Genomic DNA, 22,951 nt, shown 5'->3' with positions numbered 1-22,951 from the left:
CCGAAATCCACCTTGGTCGTGAATCCAGAGCTTGATCTTCTCCTTGTTCCCGGAGAAAGACCCCATGTTGGACTTCACCTCCATGGGATACTCCTGTCGGAGAAATGAAGATCCGTTAAATCAATGAACCAGCCTTACCTTGAGGAAAAGAGAATGCAGTCTGGCACAAACGGCGATGAATGAGAGTTAAGGACAACTAAAGCCAAAAAAAAGCCTGGCAGTGAATGACCAATTAAGAGGTCTGTAGAAAATTGCCCAGGAATTATGTTGCACGTGAAACGTGTGGTGTCTACGCCCTCCGTGCTCTTCGTCGGTTAGTTCAACGACTGGCTTAACGTGTGGCATGTACGCTCGACGGCAATTCATGGAACCTAGATACCGGCGCTAAGCAGGGTTTTAAAAATGTGCAACAGAGTGTTAAGCTGCCATATGCCGGACGTAGGGCAGATGCCCCGTGGGGCTTCCCTGCCAAATAGGACCTCAACTCAAGGCGATGTGTCTTGACATGCTGGAAAGCAGAAGTCGGTATTTTAGGTTGCCCTCACTCGTCCTCAGTCACACACAACTAAACCCCTCACTCAACTTCTCCCTCACACATGCACTCACCTAAGCACCTCACTCACCCACACATTGCAAGCTACACTTACCTTCAGCCCCTCACCCACCCTCATCCTCAGTCACACTGAACTTCAACCCTTCACTCACCCTCACTAAACCTCATGCCCCTCACGCGCTCATGGCCCTCACGCACTTGCAACCCTTACACCCCTCACACACTCACGGCCCTCGCAACACTCATGGCCCTCATGCCCATCACACACTCACGTCCCTCACATACTCATGGCCCTCATGCACGCATGGCCCCCACGCCCCTCACACACTCACGGCCCCCCCACTTCTCACGCCCCTCACGCACTCATGGCCCTCACGCCCCACACCCACTCATGGTTATCACGTCCCTCATGGTCCTCACTCACCCTCACTCATGAATTTTCCTGGTTCAGAACCTCACTCACCCTCACCTCACCTGCGAAGACGAGGGTGAGTGAGGGCCCCCATGAGAGAGGTTTGCCGAGGTATGCCGGAAAGACGCTACACTATGAATCTCTTGGTTCCCACTTGGCGTGAATGCTTTTTGACTGCCATGGCCTCCCCACCCCCCCTCCAGAAACTTTCAGCCTTTCCACTCTGGTGAAGAAGGAAGATCAGCGAAGCTGTACTATGGTCAGACGACCTCAAGGACGACTTCTTGGACGACCTCAAGGACGACACCTAGAGGACGACCTCAGGGACGACCTCAGGGACGACACCAAGAGGATGACCTCAGGGACACCTAAGACAACCTCAGAGACACCTAAGACAACCTCAGGGACGACGTCTAGGACGACCTCAAAGACGACGTCTAGGACGACGTCTAGGACGACGTCCAGGACGACGTCCAGGACGACGTCCAGGACGACCTCAAGGACGACCTCAAGGACGACGTCTAGGACAACCTCAAGGACGACTTCTAGGACGATTTCGAAGTCGCCTAGTACGACCTCAAGGACGACTTCTAAAACAACGTCGAGGACGACCTCAAGAATGACTTCAAAGACGACCTCAAGAACAACTTCTAGGACGACCTCCCAGAAAACCTCAAGGACGACCTCAAGGACGACTCCTAGGACGACCTTGAAAACGACGCCTAGAGAAATTCAGCCTTTCCACTCAGGCGAAAACCAGAGAGGAAAAGCTGGAAAGGTCGCCATCTATGAGCAAGGCCGGCAAGCCGATCGTCTGGTTGCCGCCATTGCTCATAGATGGCGGTAGTTGTCCAAAGTTTTGAATAGACATTTCTTTGCAGGGGACACGATCCTTGGAAAACTAGCCCTTAACAGCTCCGCTATAAAAGTCACACTTTTATCCAGGCTTTGCGAAATGCCAAACACCTAGCAAAAGAATGTTTCACGTTAAAGTACAAGGTAGCCAGTGAAGACCAAGGAGTGGAGTTCGGTGCACGATCACCAGGATGTAGCAACACAAAGAGCAATTGACATAGGCCGATAACCTCTAGACATAGAGAGTTGGGGGTGTTCGGACAATCATTTTTCTCAATTTAACGCAATTTCTTTTCAATAATGCGTTTTCTTGTTTTCCCCTGAAATTCATGTCACACATTTTGTGACAGCATTTCTTAGCATTACGTCATGCCTTCTTTGGGGTGCCGACCCTCAGATTGTTAAAAAGCTAACCTCCCTACCATATAGCATTCATAGGTCCCCTGGGACGTCATCCTGTCACCCGACATCAGTGTCATGTCACACCACCCGGTGACATCATGCCACGACGTCAGCGACACGTGGCATCATGGTGTCACTGGGCGTCATGCCGTCATCAGATGTAACAGTGTCACATAACCTCACATTGTCACGAGACGTAGTGTCGCGTGACATCCCAGAAGGCCCGAGAATGTTGTTCATTCAGAGAGCCCTTGGGACGAAGTCGCAGTGTTACCACACCGAGTTAATCCGCGAACGCAATACCTCGATGAGCCAACCCTCTAAATGCTATGCATTTCAGCCCCCCCCCCCCCCCCCCCCCCCCCCCCCCCCCCTTTTCGCTTCCCACACGCACCTGGCTGCTCAGGTGTCCCACAAGTGGGGGGTTGGCCCAGCGTCCCCACCGGCTCGGGTTGAGGCTGGCCAGGAAGGAAGTGGTGCGTGCTGCCGCCGAACTCAGCCTGCCTCCGCCGCGGCCTCCTCCCCCACCGGCCGCCGCGCCCCCCCGGCGAGAGGGGGGCGCCGCTCGTGGCCCCCCCAGCGGGAGGGGTGCCCCCTGACCCCTCGGGAGGCGGCGGGGGCAGCGAGAAGGGCCCGTCGCGGGCAGAGTGCACTGACCGCCGGCCCTGGGCCAGCAGCGGGTTCTCGCCCCGGTGCCCTTCCTCGGTGCGCACCTTGCGGCTCGAGGCGTTACTGCGCTTGGCGGCGCGCTTCCGCTTCAGCACGTCGCTTAGCCGCCTGGAACAGAACACACAATACCCAGCGGTAAATAACCAATTAAAAAGAAATTATACCGCGACGATCGAGCAGACGAAGACTAGGGGGCACAAAACGTGCCCCGCTAGATTTTTCTTTCAATTTATTTCTCTTTTTTTGCTTTTTCATTTTTAATATAATTTCCAGTCAAAACTTCCTGGTTTCGCCAGCAGATTTGCATTAAAATAAAATCATTTCCCCTTCTAGATTAGCTGTAGATCAGCGGCTATAGTATCCGACTGCCATCGCAGCAACCCAGGTTTGAGCCCCGCCGGGACTCAAACTTAACATGTAAACTTTATATACCACATTTACACGAATGCTGATTAACCCTTTTTAAAATTTTTGAAAATCTGAAGTGGGGGGGTCGACTTATAATCGAACCGAAGCCTTCTATCGCCGGCAAAAGCGAAACAATCACAATATCATGAACACCTCGGCTTATTACGATTTCAGCCGGCTGTACCTCTAGCACTGTGCTATTCTGTGCGCTCATTTTACAATTTTTTAACGCGAAAGCATTAGCTGTTTCATGGAACGAAAGACGTCATCAGTTTGAAGCACGAAAACAGCACCTAGTTTCCCTGATCCCGAAGGTCCCATTAGATGGCGCGCGGCAGCGAGGCTCCCATTGGCCGCCGCGCGCATCAGTTTCAATGACCGCCGCCCGATGGCACTGCATTTCCGTGCCGCCAGCGCGCCAATAAAACTAATCACTGCAACCCCATGCCCTCACTACGGGCCCCGCGCCAATTAAAACGAAAACGTTGGCGCACGCTCGGAGGCTTCTTCTGCTCGTCTCGCCGCCGACAAACATGCCGTTGCCTCCATCATCCACATCGTCAACAATGCTTCTGCTCGTCCCGCCTCCGCAGAAAACAAAATTTTTTTTTGTTAATGTGGAATGTTGGGGGTCGACTAACAAACATATAAATACGGTACAACTTTAATGTATGTAATGCTCTTCAGCATGTAATTTGCTTGCAACATTTGCTACAACTGTGGTTGGCAATGCTTGTCCGACGCTCTTTCCTGACTATTTCCTCATAGAAAACGACTCGTGAAACATTCTGTGTTAAGAGAAAGCCCGAGGGAGACTCACATCTGTGCACTTGCTGCGCCCACGGCAAAGTGGTCGCTGTCCCCCGTGCCGGTCATGGGTGTCAAGTGGGCGGGCACCGGTGCCAGTGCGCCCCAGAGCACCGTCGTGGTGTGGCCGTCGCGACTCGAGCCGGCCGCCTCTTCAGCAAACTTGGACGGCGCAGCACCCGGAGATGCCCCGGTGCCGCTGGAGGCTGCCGAGAGCGTCACCTCTTCCTGGGCCAACTGCTTCACCCTGTGCATCACTCCCTCGCGGCGGAAATGCACGCCGAACACCTGCGAGGGGACACACGGGACTGGGACCAACCTCTCGGCCACAAGAATGTGTCAATACGGCGACGCCTGCCTGCATCTTTGTTTAAAGAATTCCTGGTTAACAAAGGCCGGTTCGAGCATTTGCGTCTGAAGGCCCATCTACACGTAGAGATCGGCACCGACTCCACTCTAAAGACACAGGGCAGATTTTTCATTGTATCTGCGCTGTCTGCACACCGCTGCCCCGTGACCCCTCCTTTCCTCACTTATATGCGCGATTCAGCGCCGAGCCAGGGCTGACATTGATGCAGCGCCCACTGTGACACCCAAGCGTCGAGCTGCAACTGCGAGCCAGCCCGGAGTGACTGGGTGCACTTTGATCGCTTGCGACAAGAGTGATGCCATCTGTCGGCCAACCCTGCAACACTTTCCAATCTGCAGATATATTTCCTAATTTTTTACGCACCATGCTTTCACCTGTTATAAGCATCCATTTCTTGAATATAGTGCATAGGTTTCGTCTCGCAGCAAATAGTGGAAAACCTTCCATCTAGTCAGATCTGACATTTCTCCCAAGCTATCCGATGAATGGCATGAGTGGGCTCTTGTTGCAAGCGCTAAGTACCGGCTACCTGCAGACACCTTGTCTGGGGTTGCGAGGCCGCGGCAAAACAGTGGCAAGAAGCTATCTCCAAACGCGAGATTTATAACCCTTATCGCAGTAGTTCTCAAATGAGGAGTCCCTTAAGGCCTTTGAAGCCCTAAACTGTCAGTCGAGTAGAGCATTAATTTTTTTTTTTTAATCAATGCTAGCAGTTTGACAGAGGTGAATAGACCGAGCCACGTGCACAGACTGAGTGGGGTCAATTATTCTCCGCTTCAGCGCCCCAAAGCTATTTCGCATGCGTATACAGTTCTCTTAGTTTGCCCTTTTGTCACTGTAATCACATAACACTACCTTCCGCCCCCTCCCGGTAGATGGGGTCCCCAACATCAGTGGTTGAGAACCACTGCCTTATGATATGAAGACTGGCTGACCCCACAGACAAAAACTACAACAAAGAAAGCATATCATGGATTCGCTCCTAGACTACACCAGTTCAGCAAACCCAACGGCTAACCTCATTCCACCGCCCCATCCAGCCTCCCATCTCCACCAGATAAAATGACTAGTGAAACATGTGGGAAGCAGCCTTAAGGGGAAACACTGCTTCTTGAGCTTTGTTTTTTATTTATGATCCAATCCAAATGAAATTCATAGAGCATAATCATCTTCCCATTCTGATGACAAATATGTACTTTGTTTTAAAATAGCTCGGTTAGTTTTGATAAAATTAACTATTTTATTTGAACATTTTATGGGCGAGATTTTAAAAAAATATGAAGACAAAACTCAAAAAGGAATATATCTCTGTAATCTAGAATGTCTACAGAATCCAATAAGGTATAAATGAAGGCTCCATGATTATTTATAACATTTTTACGGCATTTCGAAATTTTCAGTTTATAAATTAATTTTTACAATCTATATTGGAGGTGCTAACAAAAAATACTGATGCCTAGGTTGATGCAATTAGACCCCTTATTGGATACCCCACCTATACACCTACCAAAGAAAGAAAGAATTAGGAAGATCGGTTGTATACAGGCCGAGATACGGCTTTCGCAAAATAGGAAACTGCGCAAAAAGTTCATTTCGAGAAAACGGCAAAAAACGTTCACGGACACATTTTTACTGCTACCCGCGGCGAACTCCACTCGGATGCGACGTCCCCGCAGATCTTGCTACATAGCTTGAGTTTTACTGCAAGTCCATACTCGCGATCGCATTTTATGAGTTCGACATTGCCGCAACAAGCTCTACACTTCGCGAGTTGAAGAAGCGAGTTCGCGACGTCGAGGCCTACGACGTTGAAACCCTCTGTACTCTCGGGAGCTTCTTGATCGGCGCCCGAGACGCCGGCCATCAGGGCAGCTTTCCGCGTCGTAGCGGACGTCGACGAAAGTTCTTTGAGTTTTTCCTCGGCTTTTTTTTCTTTCTCGTCTATCTCGGAAGCACTGAGCATCACCGTGTCGAGCTGCACTCGCTCGCTTGAAGTCACGGATGTCGACGGCATCGTCGATGCGACATCTTCGTGTTCGGGCTCCCGCACCTCGTCGTCGACGTTCAGGCTCGCGGGAAGTTGAACTGCGCCGTGGATTAGCTTCCTCGGGCCTTTTTTTCGTTTTTTTCCGAACTTGTGGGCTGTGTGAAACTTTCTCCGTGGAGTTGTTGTGATCGGCATGGTCAGAGACGCGCACGAGAATCAAACAAGATGGCGGATCGGAAACAACGAGCAGACGCTCCGTAACCCTAACGGCCAATGAGAAAGCGCCATTTGCACACGTGATCCGAAACAGCCAACCGCGTGGCAAGATTGATTTTTTTTATTTGTGCTTCGTTCTCGGCGGCCAATCGCCGTCTAGCATCGTGAATGGCGGGAGAAGAAAGAGCGGGAGCGGAGCTTTCAAATGAGACCAAGATGCCCCCCTTCTATCGCGTTGTTCTCGAGCTACCGACGGTCAAATTGTACCTTTTTTTTTTGCTTTTTTCGGAGGAAGCATCTCCGTTTAGATACTTCAAATCAATACCTCGAAATAAATAGGGCGTATTTTGCGATAATACTTTGAGAAAAGATGCGAAAATACCTGTAGATATTAAAAAACATAATTTCAAAAATGTGATTTTTTTGTCATTTTCTTGTTTCAAGGAGCCGTGTCCCCTTAAAGGGTGTTATGTATCAATCCGCACTACGTCACTTCCGAAACCGTTCTCGTCACCTGCGGCCAGTCCCGCGTACACTCGCCCTTCATTGCCGCTTTTTCCTCTTTACTCCCGCGCATCCGCGGGATGGGCCCGTTCGGTGCCGCGCTATCCCTCACAATCATCCCCCCTTAAAAAGCGAAGTCAGGTCGGTCTTCGCAGAACTTCGACAGCTGGTCCACATGTGCCAGTCCCACCAGTCTTCCAGTTCTTTGGTCCCTCAGACAATACCGTAGTCATTTGCCCCCCCTTTCCCCACCACCACGAAAGGTCCCGAGCGTCTTGGAGCCAGTTTTGCAGCCACTCCTTTGCTGGCATCACTGAGGGTGTGCAGGTCGCGTAGTACTGTGTCACCTATTTGGAACTCTGACTGCTGTCGGGTTCGATTGTAGTAACGCCGCTGTTGCTCTTGCGCTTTTCTTTGGTTCTCCAGAGCAAACTCATGCGCGTCCTGCAGTCTAGACGTCAAATCTGCCACGAAGCCCGGCGTGCCACTGATTGGTAAAGGGAGTTGGCCGGGGTTTTGTTCCCAAGCGCAGCGGAGCTGGCGCCCATAACACAAAAGGGCAGGTGGGTACCCTGTGGCGACGCTCTCGCAGATTTACATTGCAAAGGCGACCTCTGGGAGATGTTGATCCCAGTCACGGTGGGCACTGCAATATGCCATCGGGCACTGCTTTACTGTCGCATTATGCCGCTCCATCAGCTGTCCTGCTGGGCACACGGTGACCGCCACACGGTGCCAAGGTGTTTCATTACCGCTTTGCACAGGTTTGACACAAAGACACGCCCATTGTCGCTAGAGATACTCTGGGGGAAGCCATGTCGACAAAACACTTCCAGCATTCTTTCTAATATGGCCTTGCTGGTCGGAGCTCGAAGTGGGAATAGCTCCACAAACTTGGCAAATTTGTCGATGATCACCAGCAGGTGTTTGTGTTGGCGCTTTGAGGTGGGCAATAGTCCGATGAGGTCCACACTAAGCTCTGCCATGGGTTACTCTGCCCAAGTGCTGTCCATCAGTCCGCCTGGCTTCTGGCGGCAAGGCTTCAGTGTCTGGCATGAATGGCAAGACCTCACAAAACGAGACACATCGGATCTCATGCCTAGCCAAAAATACCTTGCGGACACTCGTCTCAGTGTCTTGAAATAACCTAGGTGGCCGCTTAGAGGGTGATCATGGGACAATTGGAGCACTGTTTCGCATAGTTGTTTGGGCATCCAAAGGAGTCTTCTTTCGCCTGCAATCTTCAGCAGCAGTCCGTCATGGTCCAGTTCACTGTCCTCAGCCATGTTCCGAATCTGGCATGCTTCTGCAAAGTCAGTCGGTAGGGTGCCGTCCTTGTGATAGCTAATCAGCTTGATTCCAGAGTCCTTTCGCTGTTCGTCAGCAAGCTCGGATGCACTGAGGAGGGGTGAAATGTCGGTCTCTTGGACCGTTGCATTCCCCTCGAACCGGACCCGGTATTGTTTCCACGGTGTTAATGGGGAACCATTCATTGTCAGTCTCTCTCTTGTCTCAGAGCCTAATGAAGCTGGGGCAAGGAAACGGCTCAGCGCGTCCGCTGGGATGTTGGCTTTTCCCCGTCGATGCCTGATGAGGAAATCAAATCCCTCCTGGCGCAGCACCCATCGATGCACCCTGCTTGAAGTCTGGTCCGTGGTGAACATCCACCTAAGAGAGGCGTGGTCAGTGTGGATCTCAAACTTAGTGTGCTCTAAATATGGGCGGAACTTGTCAACGGCCCACAAAGGGATGAAGGATGAACTGGCGCCCTCGAGCCAACGTCCCGGACAAAGGGGATTAGGGCCTGTCGTTCACTGCCCAGAGTCCAAGAGTTCAGAGACACATGAACCGAGATGTTAGTGGCATTCAGAAAATCCCTACCAAGTACAATGTCTCTACTGAGGCCTGGCATATGCAGGAATCGCTGCTTCCTGGATCCCCCGGGCCAGTGTACTCTGCACCTAGTGAAATGCGTAATCTGGGAACAGCCCGCTGCAAAACGTAGGCCTCGTCATTCCTCCTTGATGCCCACACCAGTGGCTGTGGCTGCCTCCATTGCTTCATCTCCCCTTAAGCTGACGCTCGACCCCGTGTCCAAAAGCGCCTTAAATGTGAACTTCCCAATACGAAGCTCTAACAATGGCTCCTTGCCACCGGCTGTTGCAGCTAGTACCTGCACTGTGGTGTCGTAGAGGCCCGCCGGAGTGGCCTCTACTGCCAGGAGTTTCCCTAGCACCTCATTTGCATGTGGCCAAGCTGGCCACACTTGAAACAGCGTGGTGAGCCCTGGCGTCTAGCTGTGGGACATTGTCGTTGCATATGTCCGATGCCACCACAACGATGGCACTGGATCTGTGGAGGCTGGTTGGTTGCTAGGTACTGGTGAAGACTGCTGTGCAGGCCAGTCTGGAGGATCATTCTCATTACTTTGACTGCACTCAGATGGTCTCGATAGTATGATGGCTGGAGGGATGCCGGATGCAGGGGCCAGGCCTGGCTAGCAACTGGTGGTGGCACTGGCGCCCCTGCCACCGCAGCACTTGGAGCTGGTGCATGATTCATTGCACTCTTGCTGTAGAAGGCCAGGTCCCGCACAACTTGGTTGGTGGGCTGTGGCGGGGGAACATACTGCACCCGCCGCCATACTCTTTCCATTAACCCATCCGCTGCCTGCGCACGCTCTTTCAGGCTCGCAAAGGTCTTACCTGCACAGAAGTCTTGGAACTGAGGGTGCATTTGCTCCAACACCCGCTCGACTTTTTCGGCCTCAGTCACATCGTCGCCAATCCTGTCATAGTACGAGGCTAAAACATAAATGAACTGTTTGAGGTTCTCCTCCGGGTGTTGAGTTCGGAGCCTCAGTTCTTGTTTTAGGCGTTTCTTTTCGTCGACGGGTGCGAACTCCTTTCGGAAAGCGGTAGCAAACGTTGACCAGTCGGCGAAGTCCTCTGTGAACCGAAACCACAGTTTCACGCTTCCCTGAAGGGCTGCAGGTACGACCCGGCTGAGCCGGTCCTCGAGTTTCACGCCGTGAACGAGGCAAAAGTTCTCCAGGTGGTCCAGGAACTCATCTGGCGACTCCAAATCTCCGAAACCGATGAATTTCGGTGGCTGAATGGGGACCAGTCGTGGGCGCGTCGAGTCTTGGTCATCCGTTGTGCTGGCTTCAGTGACAGCCGCCGCAACGAAGGGCGCCGCTCCCTCTTCCGTGGCTCGTATAGGAGTAGCAAACAAAAGCTCACGAACGTGGGCCGCAAACTTCTCCCGCTGTAGCGGTGTCCCGTCCGTTTGTTGCAGCAGTGTCTGAAGAAGCCCCGGTGGCACAAACACCGACGGTTGGTTCATTTTAAGCAACGGACGAGCCCCCACTTGTTATGTATCAATCCACACTACACCACTTCCGAAACCTTTCTCGTCACCTACGGCCAGTCCCGCGTACGCTCGCCCTTCACTGCCGCTTCTTCCTTTTTACTCTCGTTCCCCCGCGCATCCGCGGGACGGGCCCGTTCGGTGCCGCGCTATCCCTCACAAGGGCAACTCAGTTTCATTTTCAACACATATTAAGAAAATAATACATTCTCTCTTATCGCCTAAAAGGACCCCGTCCCAAATTTTTAGATCTAATTCCGCCTAAAAGTAATGAAACTGGCAAACAATGTATGAGGTGCTGAAAATTACCAAAATCTGCTAATCCAAACGGGCGAGGCATGGCTAACCCGAAAGCCTGGTTCTGGGCCTTGTCCTGGGCCTGGCCCGTGGGCTGGGTTAGCACACATTGTTTCTAGGCCCGGGCCGGGCTCAGTCTGGTAGCAAATTTTGTTCTCGGGCCCTGGTTGGGCCATGGCAATGGTGTATTGCACTTTTTACAATGCAGTTAAAACATACATAAAATAAGAAAGCAGTTTTAGACTCGGAAAGCCCATAAGAGGATAAACATGCAAAAAACTATGTCGCAAACACGACACAATATCACAGTGATCCATTGGGCCGTGGGCACCCCAACAATCTTTGCTCAGTTTGCCTACAGTCTTGTTCCTTTTTGTGGTTTAACCAGAGGGCTTAGCCGACACCTCGTAAATATTTTCTTAGTTAAACACATTTTCCCTGTGGATAAAGTGGTACACGAGGAAGAAATCCCAAGAATTTTCCCCCAGCACACGCATCACGCGACGAAAATGCCGGGCTTTTGCAATGCAATGCCATGATGTCAGCTATGCTGAGGAGGAAGAGACACCTCAGGTGGCGCAAACAATCGTGACTTGGCGGTGATCAGTTTGTTTTCTATAATATTTTGTAATTAAATTATTTCCTGTTAAATATGGAGCTCGCTGAATTTGACTCTGGCAGAGTCAAGTGTGCAAACCGATAAATTGGACTGTAAACGCCAACATCCCTCCCCCCGGCACCTTGGAGTGGACGACGAAACCGAGGGTGAAATTGTACCTGCTGTCATCGTCATGCACATCTCCGAGCAGATTTCTCCCCCGTCTGAGTACGCTTTAGGGGCCGATAATTACAGAGAAGGTAGTTTATGGAATATACAACTCAAAAAAGTGGTTTCCCAAAAATGGATTGTTTCGCAATTTTTCGGTTTTCTAGGCACGCGTCTCCCCCAAGCAGGCAGACTGCCACGAACCAGCGACAGAACGCAAGCCCCAAGACGACCCAGTAAAGAAGGGAGGCGCACCTCTGGCAGCTTCTGCATGAGCAGGTCGGCCATCTGGAGTGCCCCGACGACCACGTGCAGGTCCTGGGAGGAGAGCATGGCGGCCAGGTGGGAGGCCACCAGCTGGTAGCGCAACACCCCGGCCAGCAGCTCCGCCGGGGCACAGTGCACCATGCGCAGCAAAGCGCGCAGGCAGCGGTGCCGCACGGCGGGCCCCGCCGAGCTGCTGTACACCTCGTGCAGGGCCCCGAACAGGGCCCCCAGGAAGGCACGGCCCCCCATGGAGCTCTGCTCGCGCAGCCAGGCCCCGCGGGGGTCCCCCGCGCTGGCAGATGACGCGGGCCCCGCACCGCCTCCGCCCGATGAGCACGAGGAGGACGAAGAGGGAGAAGGGGAGGAGCAGGCACCCCCACTTCCGGCCGTGGTGTTGCCGCTCCCAGAGCCGGAGAGCACTGCGTGCAGCGTGTGAGAGTAGTACGTCAGCTGCTGTGCTTGATCCAAGCTTTTGGGTCCTCAAGTGTCTCCCAGAGTTCCTCAAGAGCCTCTCGGAGGTCTTTAAGAGTCTCCAAACGTTTCTCGAGTCCCCAACAGACCTCAAGGGTCTCCAACAGATCCCAAGAGTCTCCACAAGTCCTCAAGGTGACTACTACAACTGCATTTGAAAACCCCAACCTTTCGAGGCTGTTTAACCCTTTAACCATTTGGGACGAGCCAAGCTCATCCTCTTAGAGCAGTCCCCTAACCGTTTAGGACAAGTGTAGCCCGTCTGTGCACGTTTGCTCGCTTTTGGCCAATTTGGACGACTCAAGGCTTGTTCAGAGTTTGGCTTGCAGAGCTGCCGAGAGATGGCAACATGTTTTTGTACAAGTTTTTAAAAGTGGTGACTGGTGGTAGACAAACGTGCAAAAAAAATTTACAAAAGCAGTTTAGGGTCAGAAGCTGACAAAAATTAAAAAAGGCTATGGTGTTAAATAAACAGAAACCACTATTGTTGGTTGTCTATGCATTGCAACAGCATTGCAGCATTCGTCTAGGACGACCACAAGGACGGCGTCCGAAAGGACGACATCAAAGACAACGTCTAGGGCTATCTTAAGGATGACCTCTAGAACAACCTCAAAAACGACCTCTAGGACGACGTCAAGGTAATGAGGTCCTTCAAAGAGGGTGCGAATCCGAGCTGAAATGGTCTACTGCGCATCAGGAGGCCAAAAAGTCCAAGAAATCAGGAGGCGCAGCTAAAGAATGCTATCACATTAATAGAGTAGAACCTCATTAATACGTTTTCCCGGCTGTTACGTTCACGAGCGCCGGTCCCTTTTAACTCCCATAGAGATACATGTACTACCGTATTTACCCGAAAATAGGTCGACCCCTATTTATTGAGCCCACCGAGAATAAAAAAAAATAATTCAAATATAGGTCGACTTTTCGTTTTTTTTTTTTTTAAGGAACAGGGGAAAGTTAGGGCAAAAGAAACAAACCTTTATTTACAGCACTCTCAGCTAAATCACAGGGCGATGTCAAAAAAGCTTCGTCAGCTTGGTAGACATCCTCGCAAATCGGCAACAATACCTCACTGACACCGTTGTAAAATGGATGACGACAAGAAGAAACGAAAGAAGGTGGAGACGGGCGAGCGACGAAAGATCAAACACAAAGACACGAGCAACGCTGCGAGCCCCGTGAGTAACGCAACCCGCCGAAAAAAACAAACTAAAAAAATCCGTTTTTTTTGTTGTTTTTTTTTGCGCGTTTGCGAGGGAGAGAGGAATGGAGCGCATAGGGGGGCAAAGTGCAAAGTGCATGGCGCATCGCGTTCCTCTCCCTCCCCTTCCCCCTTGCCCAGCGAGGGGAACGCTACAGGCGTGATGGCGAAACTCGACGCCCGAGAAATGTGCGCGAGAGCCGTAGCGGACACGGGCTGTCGGCTGCTGCTGTTCGGTTGTTTTTGTGCATCAAAATCTTTTTGAAACAAGAAGCCGCGCGGCTCTACCGCGACGCCGGCTAGGTGATGGATAGCTCCATACCCTCGGTAGGGTTTCAAATTTTGGTTGCGAATTAGGTTGAAATTCTTTGGTCACGATTATAGGTCGACCCTTAATTTTTGACAACATTTTCGAAAAAAAAAAGGTCGACCTATATTCGAATAAATACGGTAGTTTCCCGTCTGTTACGTTTGATTTCCCGGTCGTTACGTCCAAAATGAGCTCCTCGGCACTCGAACCACCGAATGTGCGCTCCTGGGCCGCGCACGGCGGATTTTCAGTCTTCTGTTGGCAACGTATGCCTCTCGGCCTTTCTGCAGGATTCTTTAAATTATCTAGTCGAATCTAAATCTAAATCCAAACAAATTCATAGCGGCTAGCGAGCGAGCGATGGCACAATCGGAGTCCGTTTAGGATAGCTCAACCAGCTCAAAGATTTCAAAGTTTTAAAGCGCTAGTCTCTAGCGCATTTTAGTTCTTGGATCTTAACAGATTCCGTTCCTGTCAGTCGTTCTGATGGAACTGATGGAACTGATGGCAACGTGGCGGGCTCAGTGCGACGCCCGTTTCAACTTCAGGAGTGGAGTAAGAGCTAAGAACAACTTGGCCGCTGCTCGACGTGAATGAGTGCAGATGTCAGAAATGGTGCTGGAAACGATTTCTAGAAAAATAAAGGTACCGTTTTATTTCTCTCTTAGCCTCGCGCGACAATTGTCGTTCCATTTTCCCCACTGAGCAATATAAAAAGTTGCCCCTTGAGGTAGCAATCGTGGTTGCGCTTTAATCGGGTAGATACGGTAAAGGTTGACCGCTAGTTCTAAACAACTGTGCCGAAAAAGAATGAACAGCTATATGGTAACTAACATGGTAGCTCTCCGAGCCCCCAAAAGTCATTCTGGAGTAAATACCAGTGTGAGGATTGCTTCCCGTCACATCTGTAGCCTCGCCAACAGCGTTATCGGTTCTTACGTTTGCACGGACGTTTTTTTTTTTTTTTCTTCACGGTCCCTGAAAAACCTATCAACGAGGTTCTAGTACTCCACTTCTCTGCACTCTCGCCAAATCTTGGAGGCATGGCTGCGCCAAGAAATTTAAAAACGCAATTCCTGACAGGAGATTCTGGCCATTATCAATACAGTTAACGGTGCAGCAGTGTGTTTCCCAGAGACACCTTGAAGCTTCACCCTTTTGCTATGGTGCCTGGAACGCATCTCCTTTCCAACGTGTCTGCTGCATCAAAAAAAAAAAAAAAAAGTGGACCCCTGGTTTTTGCTTGACGTCGTAGAAGCGTCGCACCGTTGCCGACCGCGATCCTGGCGGCGTCCCGACCACTTTCGAAGCATGGGCGGAATAGGACGCCAAATACACCACGCACCATACTTCTGCGGTACAGCTTTTCAGAATGTTATTGTCGCTCAAGTTTTGCCAACCGATGCACTTTTCTGATTAAAGTCGCTGCAAGAACCTATCGACAAGGTTCTACTTCGTCCCACTAAGACCAACGACAATTTCATGCCAAGGGCGGCCAAAAAACCTCGTCTACGACGTTCCGTCGAAGGGCGAGGAGGGCGGTGGGCGACTTACTCTGAGCCACGCCCTGGTTGTTGACCCTCTGGACTAGCCTGGCAGTGCCAGTGTCCTCGTTGATCTGCTGCATCAGGTTGAAGTCGATGGTGTATGTCTTGCCCATCGTCGACAGGCTGATTTCGTCCTCTCCAGACTGGTGGGCCGCCTGCAGGCCCCATGAGCAGAAAGAAAGAAGGTGTGTAAGAAAAAAAAAAAGTGCTTTTCAAATTACCAATTATCAACAGAGTTCCGTATCTTAAGGCTTCCACTTCTCAGAACCCACAAGCGTTTTTTCAGGGGCTCATTTTTTCCCACAGATTCGATGCATTTCAATGCAAACTTTTTATGTTGAACAAAAAAAAATTGGCAGTTATTGAGGCATGTTACAGAAATTGAGACATAACCGTCGGATTTGCCAACTTCCTGGGAACATGGTGCATGACTTGAACACTTGAAGTATGTAAAAGACACTGATGACAAGAAAACAGGATAAGGGCTTTTTGGCCCTTATCCTGAAGAGAGCGGTAACCGACTACAACAGGCACAAAGAGACTGAACAGACCAAACATCTTTTAAAAAGAATATGGTAATGCACCTGCATGGTTGCGACAGCGGAAAGTGGTGCTATGTGCTGCCATCTATTAACTTATGTCGAAACCAAGCACCAGCGACCGTTTGAGAGTGGCGCTCTAGTTTCACGGATAGCAAGACGATACCGGCGTCTCCAATTTTAAATTTCTTGTATGGGAGGGGGGTACTTACATTCGCATAAAAGCTTTTTTTCAGGTGACTGTCTGAAAGTAGGGAGTGCTTAGAATTGCAAAAATATGGTAAATCTAACATTACTGAAAATGCAGGACCCTAGTTAGACTATCTTTTTCAAACTCGACTAATGCCAAGATGCAAAACAAAGCGCGTTCTCCCAAAGAGTCAAGGCGTCAAACTTTGGAAGTCGAGAGAGCTTTCAAACATAAAGATGAGTCAAAGCAGGAAGTCTGCCGTCCTTCATACCTCAATGATCTTGCAGTCAATGGAGGAGTACGGGTGCCAGAGGCCCCGGTCATCCCTCCACTTCCAGAGCACGGCATCCGTCTGGTGGGCGTTGGGCTTCACCAGCAACGAATCCACCACGAAGATGCCGTCTTGGGGCAGCACGGGCATCAGCTCCCTGCGTCGGAACAGGGCCTCAACCTCGGTCGCACCCATGGGGCCACAATCACGCCTCTACACTCCCACGCCTTTCCCTGTTCATATTTAGGAAGTTTGAAAAGAAGCGCCAAAAAAGAATGGCACGGGACGGGTCGAGCGATACAAGGTGCCTTGTATTGTCCAACCCGTCTGCTCTGGTGCTTTCACCAAGCCTCAGGATGAATCAGCTAATGCAACTAACCACTATGGTGATACTTCGGGGGCTTCAGGCTTTCTCCACAGGGCCTACGCTAAAATAGAAGTCTCGTTTATTTTAGCATTGATACTAAATACAGTCTTATCAGTGCAGGACGCAAGAGGCCCAGATATTTATTTCTAGAAAATAGAAGGGAACGGGAATGTCCAAGACTTTGTACAGAGCCAATCTTTTTACAGCGGAGCTGTTCAGGGCTAAGTTCCCCAGGATCGTGTCCGTGTATGTCGACACAAACCTACCTGGACAGCTACCGCCATCTATAAGCGACGGCGGCAAGCACACAACCAATACGGTTTCCACTGTCGCTCGTAGATGGCAGCGGCCTTTCCAGCTAAAATAGAAGAATGGATAGTTGGGCGCGTTGGCGGGAATTCATCGTAGGAAACAGCTCGAAAAACAAACGACGACGAAGAATCGGGAGCGTGCGTGTTGCGGCAGTGTATCGAGTACAGCTCCGCTGGTCTTCCTTCTTCACGAGAGTAGAAAGGCTGTTTTTCACCCCTACGAAAAAGATAACTGAAGAAGGATGAGCTGCAATGTAACTATGAAAGGGACAATTGGCTCAATGCTGAGCGTTCCTTGGCTCAGAGTTTAAGTGACCGAAGAAGTGAAGATCTGCAAGTGTTCAATGCGACCGCCCTGCCTTTGTTTTAGCCTGTAACAGTCAATTTTGTATTACAACCACTGAAAACGTGCAGCGCAGACAAGACTTACGCAATCAAGGAGGTGATCTCGTAGAGTTCCTGGGGACTTCGTGGAACAAGCTGTGGGGAGACACAGCAAAAAGACATTCATTTTTTTGGCGACCGCAAAAAATTGGATGTAGAGAAGTGGGTGCAGAGCACGAAAAAATAGACACATGAGAGTAGAAACACAGAAAAAGTAGTAGCATTTTCAAGCTAGTTGGCTTTATTTTTTATGCTCACGAAAACAATGAAAAAGTAGTTACCTCAATGTCATCTCCCAAAGGATCCGAGTTTCCCATGAGAAGAAAGCGGAGAGTCTCGGCTATGTCTGCAGCGAAAGAATGAAAGCAACGAAGACAATTACGACGCTTCAGAAATAAACTAGGGTTTGTATGCATCAAGCTACTGACAGGAAGTTTCCACAAAAACAATTTTGTCAGGACTGAGACTTGCAGCAGGTATTGTTAAGAAGGGGACAGAGACAACTGCCGTGAAGTTGAAATTGTTCTGGAAACTGAATGCAGATAGGAAAAAAATGAGCTCCTGTCTGCACTTAGCACATAAAATAATGCAGAAACTGCAAGAACTTCATCTAGATCAGACAAGAAACTACAGAAAAACCATCAAGAGTAGTGTCCGCCCTCAGACAATGTTACTCTACGAGAGTGTACCATACACCAGAGTAAAGAAGGCATGCACACAACTACTACAAGGGTCCCTGCCACCACTTGCTATCCTATCAAGCTTCCTCCACGTTTAGCACAATGACGCACAAAGATAGCAAATATGGGGCAGCCCTGTCCTTTTTCAAACACTTCGTTTCACCTCTACACCCCACAGAGACAAGACAGAATGGTGAAGGCAGAGGACGCACTGTTCTTGAGGAGTTGCACGGCCAGGTGGGGGCAGGCGGCACAGAGCACGGCCAGCATGCGCACCACCATAACGAAGGTGGCCGACGACACAGGGGGAGGAGACAGGGCCAGCAGACCTTGGGCAGCCTGCAGCAAGCCCTGCATACACAAGGAGGAAAGTGCCACCCAGCATTTCAGAGAAGAACTCCGAGCATCGAAGGCACCGCACATATTCGGGAACATGTTTTACAATCCTAAACTAACTGCTGAAATCTGGGCCCTCTGGAGCTAGACTTACTACGGTGGAACCCCGATTTTGTGTCCTTCGTTTACGAGACGTCCCTCACTTTTACCACGATTTGGAGAGGGCCCGGCAAACTCCCCATAAAAACGATGCATTAGAAGTTTGAATCACATGAAACGTGACAATGACCTAGGTGCATGCCTTTGTCAAGAGCAGGAGAAACATGAAAACAAAACTGTGCCGGGTGTGTGCATCCTTTGTTGAATCTCCTTCATGGGTAGTGCTGCCTTTCATTGCTTTCACCCCCTTTGCTTCTTTCCAATCATGCTTTCCTTCGCGTTCACTCTTTACAGTGACACATCCTGATCTGCTTTATCACTCCACCCCCTCCATTTGTTTGACAATGTACCGCAAACTGTTGGCTGCGGTCGCAACATGCTTTCGGAAGGTGAAGAAGGCAAGAGGTCTCGGTGTACTCTGTTCAAGATTTCCACACGCTCAAATTGAATAGAATAGTAAACACTATGTGACAAATTATTTTGATACCCACAGTTTCCCCACTAAATTTAGCTAAAAAATTGATGCCATGTGAACTCAACACCAATTCAGTTCACTCGCTAAATTTAGCAGACAAAATGACGTTGCATGACTTGGTGCCAATTCACCGCTAAATTTAGCGGGGAATTGAAGTGGTGTTGAGGTCACAAGTATGGCACACCGTGCATTCATGAGGGCGCCCATTAAACCACTCTGGCATAGGTGCCGCGAGGCAGCTATGTAGTTGCCTTGCCTCAGACACGATCACATGGTTGTGTCGCTGCGGGGTCGATCAGGATCTCTTATTCGGCTCCCAACGTGCCCCTTTCTCTCCTAGCCACTGGATGGCGCTGCAGGCGCCCCATGGCAAACAGGGAGAAACTTCCTCGCCCATCGATCGAGATATACTCGGTGGACCAGGGGGCGAAGAGCCTCTTAGAACTACGGACGCTACCGAGCCCAGGCAAGTGTGTGGCAACCGGATCTAGGGTAATCATGGGACACGAGGCCTGGGGGCCCTCTTTGTGTTTAGCTTTGGGCTTCACGTGCATTTGTAAATATTCGTGTATTTATAGTTTACATTAAGTGTTTTGTAGCGTTGTGTTTTATGTACCAATAAATGGGGAGAGGAATCCTGCTCCCGTGGAAGAACCAGGCTGGACTCTGGTTGTTGACGGACCACGTGGGAAATGGCGAATCGGTGGCGGTACGCGAATTCCTACACATCACATCAATTTTCCCGCTAAATATAGCGCAGTTACGCCGACGCCGCAAAACACAGAAGTGGGTGCCTAAGAGCTGCGCCCTAAAAGACCAGGTACCGACCATGCCAACTACAGTTTGCTCCTTCTGTGTTAGCTGAAGCGAGCGATCTGGACCTTGGGACCACCGACACCTGCCTCTATGCCCCGCCCGCCGTTTCAAGACTGTCTAAGTGCATTCCAACATGGTGGAACTATTTCTCCAGATTTATAAAATGCACAGCATTTATAGGGCCAGCATTTGCGAAAAGCCTAGACGGCGACATCACGGTGTTCACACGACGTGACCGGCGTTCCAAGAGGTCTACCGAGACTTCATCATGTGAGCACTTTGATGACGTCACGGTGCTTGCGTTAAGTCATCAGAGTGACGGCTGTCCCGTGCCACCGTGACATCATGTGACACCATGATGACATGCGACACTGATGTCATGGTGTCACGATATGATCAGACATCCAGTCATATGGTCACATGATGTAATGTCCACGCCACAGCGATGTCGGGTGGCACCGCGACGTCCCAGGGGACCTATAAATGCCGCATATTTAGAGTGCTTTTAGGATATACCGAAAAATTGAATGACGTTTACAAATCCCCGTAATGCGAAATTAGACTGCAGCTCTTCAGGTATTTTGAATTCGCGATGTACCGTGACAAGAGGGTACGGAGGAGAAGGGGAAGGTACAAAGGAGCTGATGCTATTTCTCCTCCATAACCTCCACACCTCCCAGTTTCCCTGGTAGATTTAGCTGGAGAATTAACATTCAATTTAGCGGGGAAACTGAATTCCATTGAGGTCACAAGACATCAGTTTTACCGCTAAATTTAGCGAGGAAAGTGCAACATGTATGGTTAAGTTGACGACAACGAAACACGGGAACAAGCGCCTAAAAAAGGGCGGTTTCACATAAACCCTATGGCCGCAAAGAAGCAAAGCAAGAGGAGGACAGTCCCACCTGAGAGGCGACCTCCTGCAGCAAACCCCTGTGGCCTGCGAGGCAGTCGACGAGGCGCGCCAGAGCGAGGCAGGCGCTCTCGACAGACTTGCGGTCGCTGGCCGACAGGCGGCCGCTGAGGAGGGCCACCGAGTCCCCCACCAGGGGGAACTCCTCGGGCCCCAGGCTCTGGCAGCAGTTGGCAGCTATGGTCAGGGCCGCCCGCTGGGCGCTGATCGAGAAGAAATCCAGGTACGTCAGGCAGGCAGACACCCCGCGCTGCAGGAGGGGAAGGAGAGAGATGGCGTCAGCTCCCATCTGCCTCGGACATCCTTCGGTGGATGGGAAGAAGTCCTCGTTGTTTTCTTCCGTGGGTCGAATACGGTGTTTAACTTGATATACTCAGCAAACAAGCACCCCTTGGACTGTATCGCGTCACACGGTATGTACAGCTCATTATTAGAGTGTTGCAATGACTTGCATATTGTGTAAGAAAACCTTAAAAACAAAGAAAAAAGGATGAAAAAGTTTCGATTTAGGGTTGTTTACCAACAGCGGTGTCGGAGAAAGGCAATCGAACATCACTTTGTGAACTCGAATGACACAGATGACAATTGGCCACTCATACCCTTACACTTCTGCAAGTTAAGTAACAAAGCATGGACGTGCAACTTCTGCAAATACCTTAAAACACTTGACATGGATGTCTTAAAATGCCTAAAAAAAAAAAATGGCTCGCGTTACGCAGCTTATAACATGTTGCGTGCTGTACATTCCAGCAAACACAAATGAAAGGCATTAAAATATAAGTGGGTGGTTTCATTTGAAATCGAACACGCTTGTCAAGGTGGGTCTTTCGATTTTTTTTGAAAAAATATATGTAATTGCCCCATTTCTGGAAAGAACAAAACTGCTTCTCAAAATTTTTTAAAAATATATTTCGCTTCACAAAAAATTATTGAGTGGAGTAGGGTGAAAATCTGTTTTTTACTCCGTGATTTTTCTACCCAGTTCTGTACGCTGGTATGAATGCGGGAAGCATACAAAACTCACAGGAATTTTTTGTGCGTTTGTATGTTATTTGTACTATTTTTTTGTTTAAAGCAAAATACTTTTGTAGTTTTTTTTTTATTGAGGTAAAATATGCCAAACATTGTCTCTTTGACAATCCGGTGACATCTTCAAAGCCTTGTAACTCATGAGTTATTATATTTGTCACTTATTAAATACTATGCGGGTGTAGCCCTATACATGGACTATCAACAGGCATAAGTTTTTTTTTATTTTATTTTCACTGCATTTTTTATATAAAATTTGAAATATCGTCGAAAATGAAATTAATTGATATTTTGAACCCACTTTATTCAAAAAGGCCACTTATTATTTCGTTTTTTTTTTATTATTGCTGCCGATTATATGAACTTTCAATTGGCTTGATGCTATTTCCCCCTTTTCTTGTTTTATCTTCTCAAGAAGTGATCGAAATCGCTCCCACGTTCTCTGAACGGCCAAACGCAGTTTCCGCAGGTCGGCTTCGCTGCAAAAATTATACTGCTTATTTGTGTGTTCAAATGCAGCGGGTAAATTCATTTCGATTGAGAGCACTCGTGCTTGGCTACAATGTATTTTATTGATTTTTAATGATGGCAACTGACATTCCTTAGTCTGATATTTAGCGGTGCACCGGATGTTCCATTACTCGATGTTTAAAGCCAGGGCGCAAAGGGCGGAGAGAACGGAACGAGCTCTTCATGTAGCCAGACGGGGGTCATACCTGTACAATCTTTGCATTAAGCACGGTGCGACAAAGTGGAGAAACTAAAAGCCTGCAGAGACATTGAGTAACTGCTTTCGCTGCCTTCTGTGCATGTGGGAATCCTTGCTACTTGGCATCAGAGATATCGATCAATCTTGAACAAAACCCAACACTTATTTTTAACTGCACGCACTCGTTCAAACAGAAAGGCCACCGTCTCAGGTTCTCGCTTTGGCTCCAGTTTTCATTCTGTCCGCCTCGACTTACGACGCTGTTGAACTTCTCGGGGGCATCCTACCGCTGCAGTACAAAGTTCAGCTCGCCCCGCGCGCGCTCTATCGTCTCTACAGGCAAGCCGATGCCGTTGTC

General features: G+C 49.8%; 1 protein-coding gene across 1 annotated transcript in view; it reads right to left on the bottom strand.

Moving 5' to 3' along the window:
- The window catches only part of LOC120838198 (E3 ubiquitin-protein ligase TRIP12), an 84,098-nt gene that overhangs the window by 34,199 nt on the left and 26,948 nt on the right, over nt 1-22,951 (bottom strand). Inside the window, 11 exon segments of the mRNA XM_040208007.3 lie at nt 12-93; nt 2,617-2,766; nt 2,768-2,999; nt 4,120-4,394; nt 11,871-12,301; nt 15,422-15,569; nt 16,415-16,571; nt 17,523-17,572; nt 17,758-17,822; nt 18,369-18,507; nt 20,848-21,105. Of these exon segments, the coding sequence (XP_040063941.2) occupies nt 12-93; nt 2,617-2,766; nt 2,768-2,999; nt 4,120-4,394; nt 11,871-12,301; nt 15,422-15,569; nt 16,415-16,571; nt 17,523-17,572; nt 17,758-17,822; nt 18,369-18,507; nt 20,848-21,105 (1,987 nt within the window).

This window comes from Ixodes scapularis, unplaced genomic scaffold, assembly GCF_016920785.2.
Source record: "Ixodes scapularis isolate PalLabHiFi unplaced genomic scaffold, ASM1692078v2 PGA_scaffold5__190_contigs__length_132052651, whole genome shotgun sequence".
Lineage (NCBI taxonomy): Eukaryota > Metazoa > Arthropoda > Arachnida > Ixodida > Ixodidae > Ixodes > Ixodes scapularis.
The sequence above is the reverse complement of the archived record's forward strand: the minus strand, read 5'-3'. Positions and strand labels throughout refer to the sequence as shown.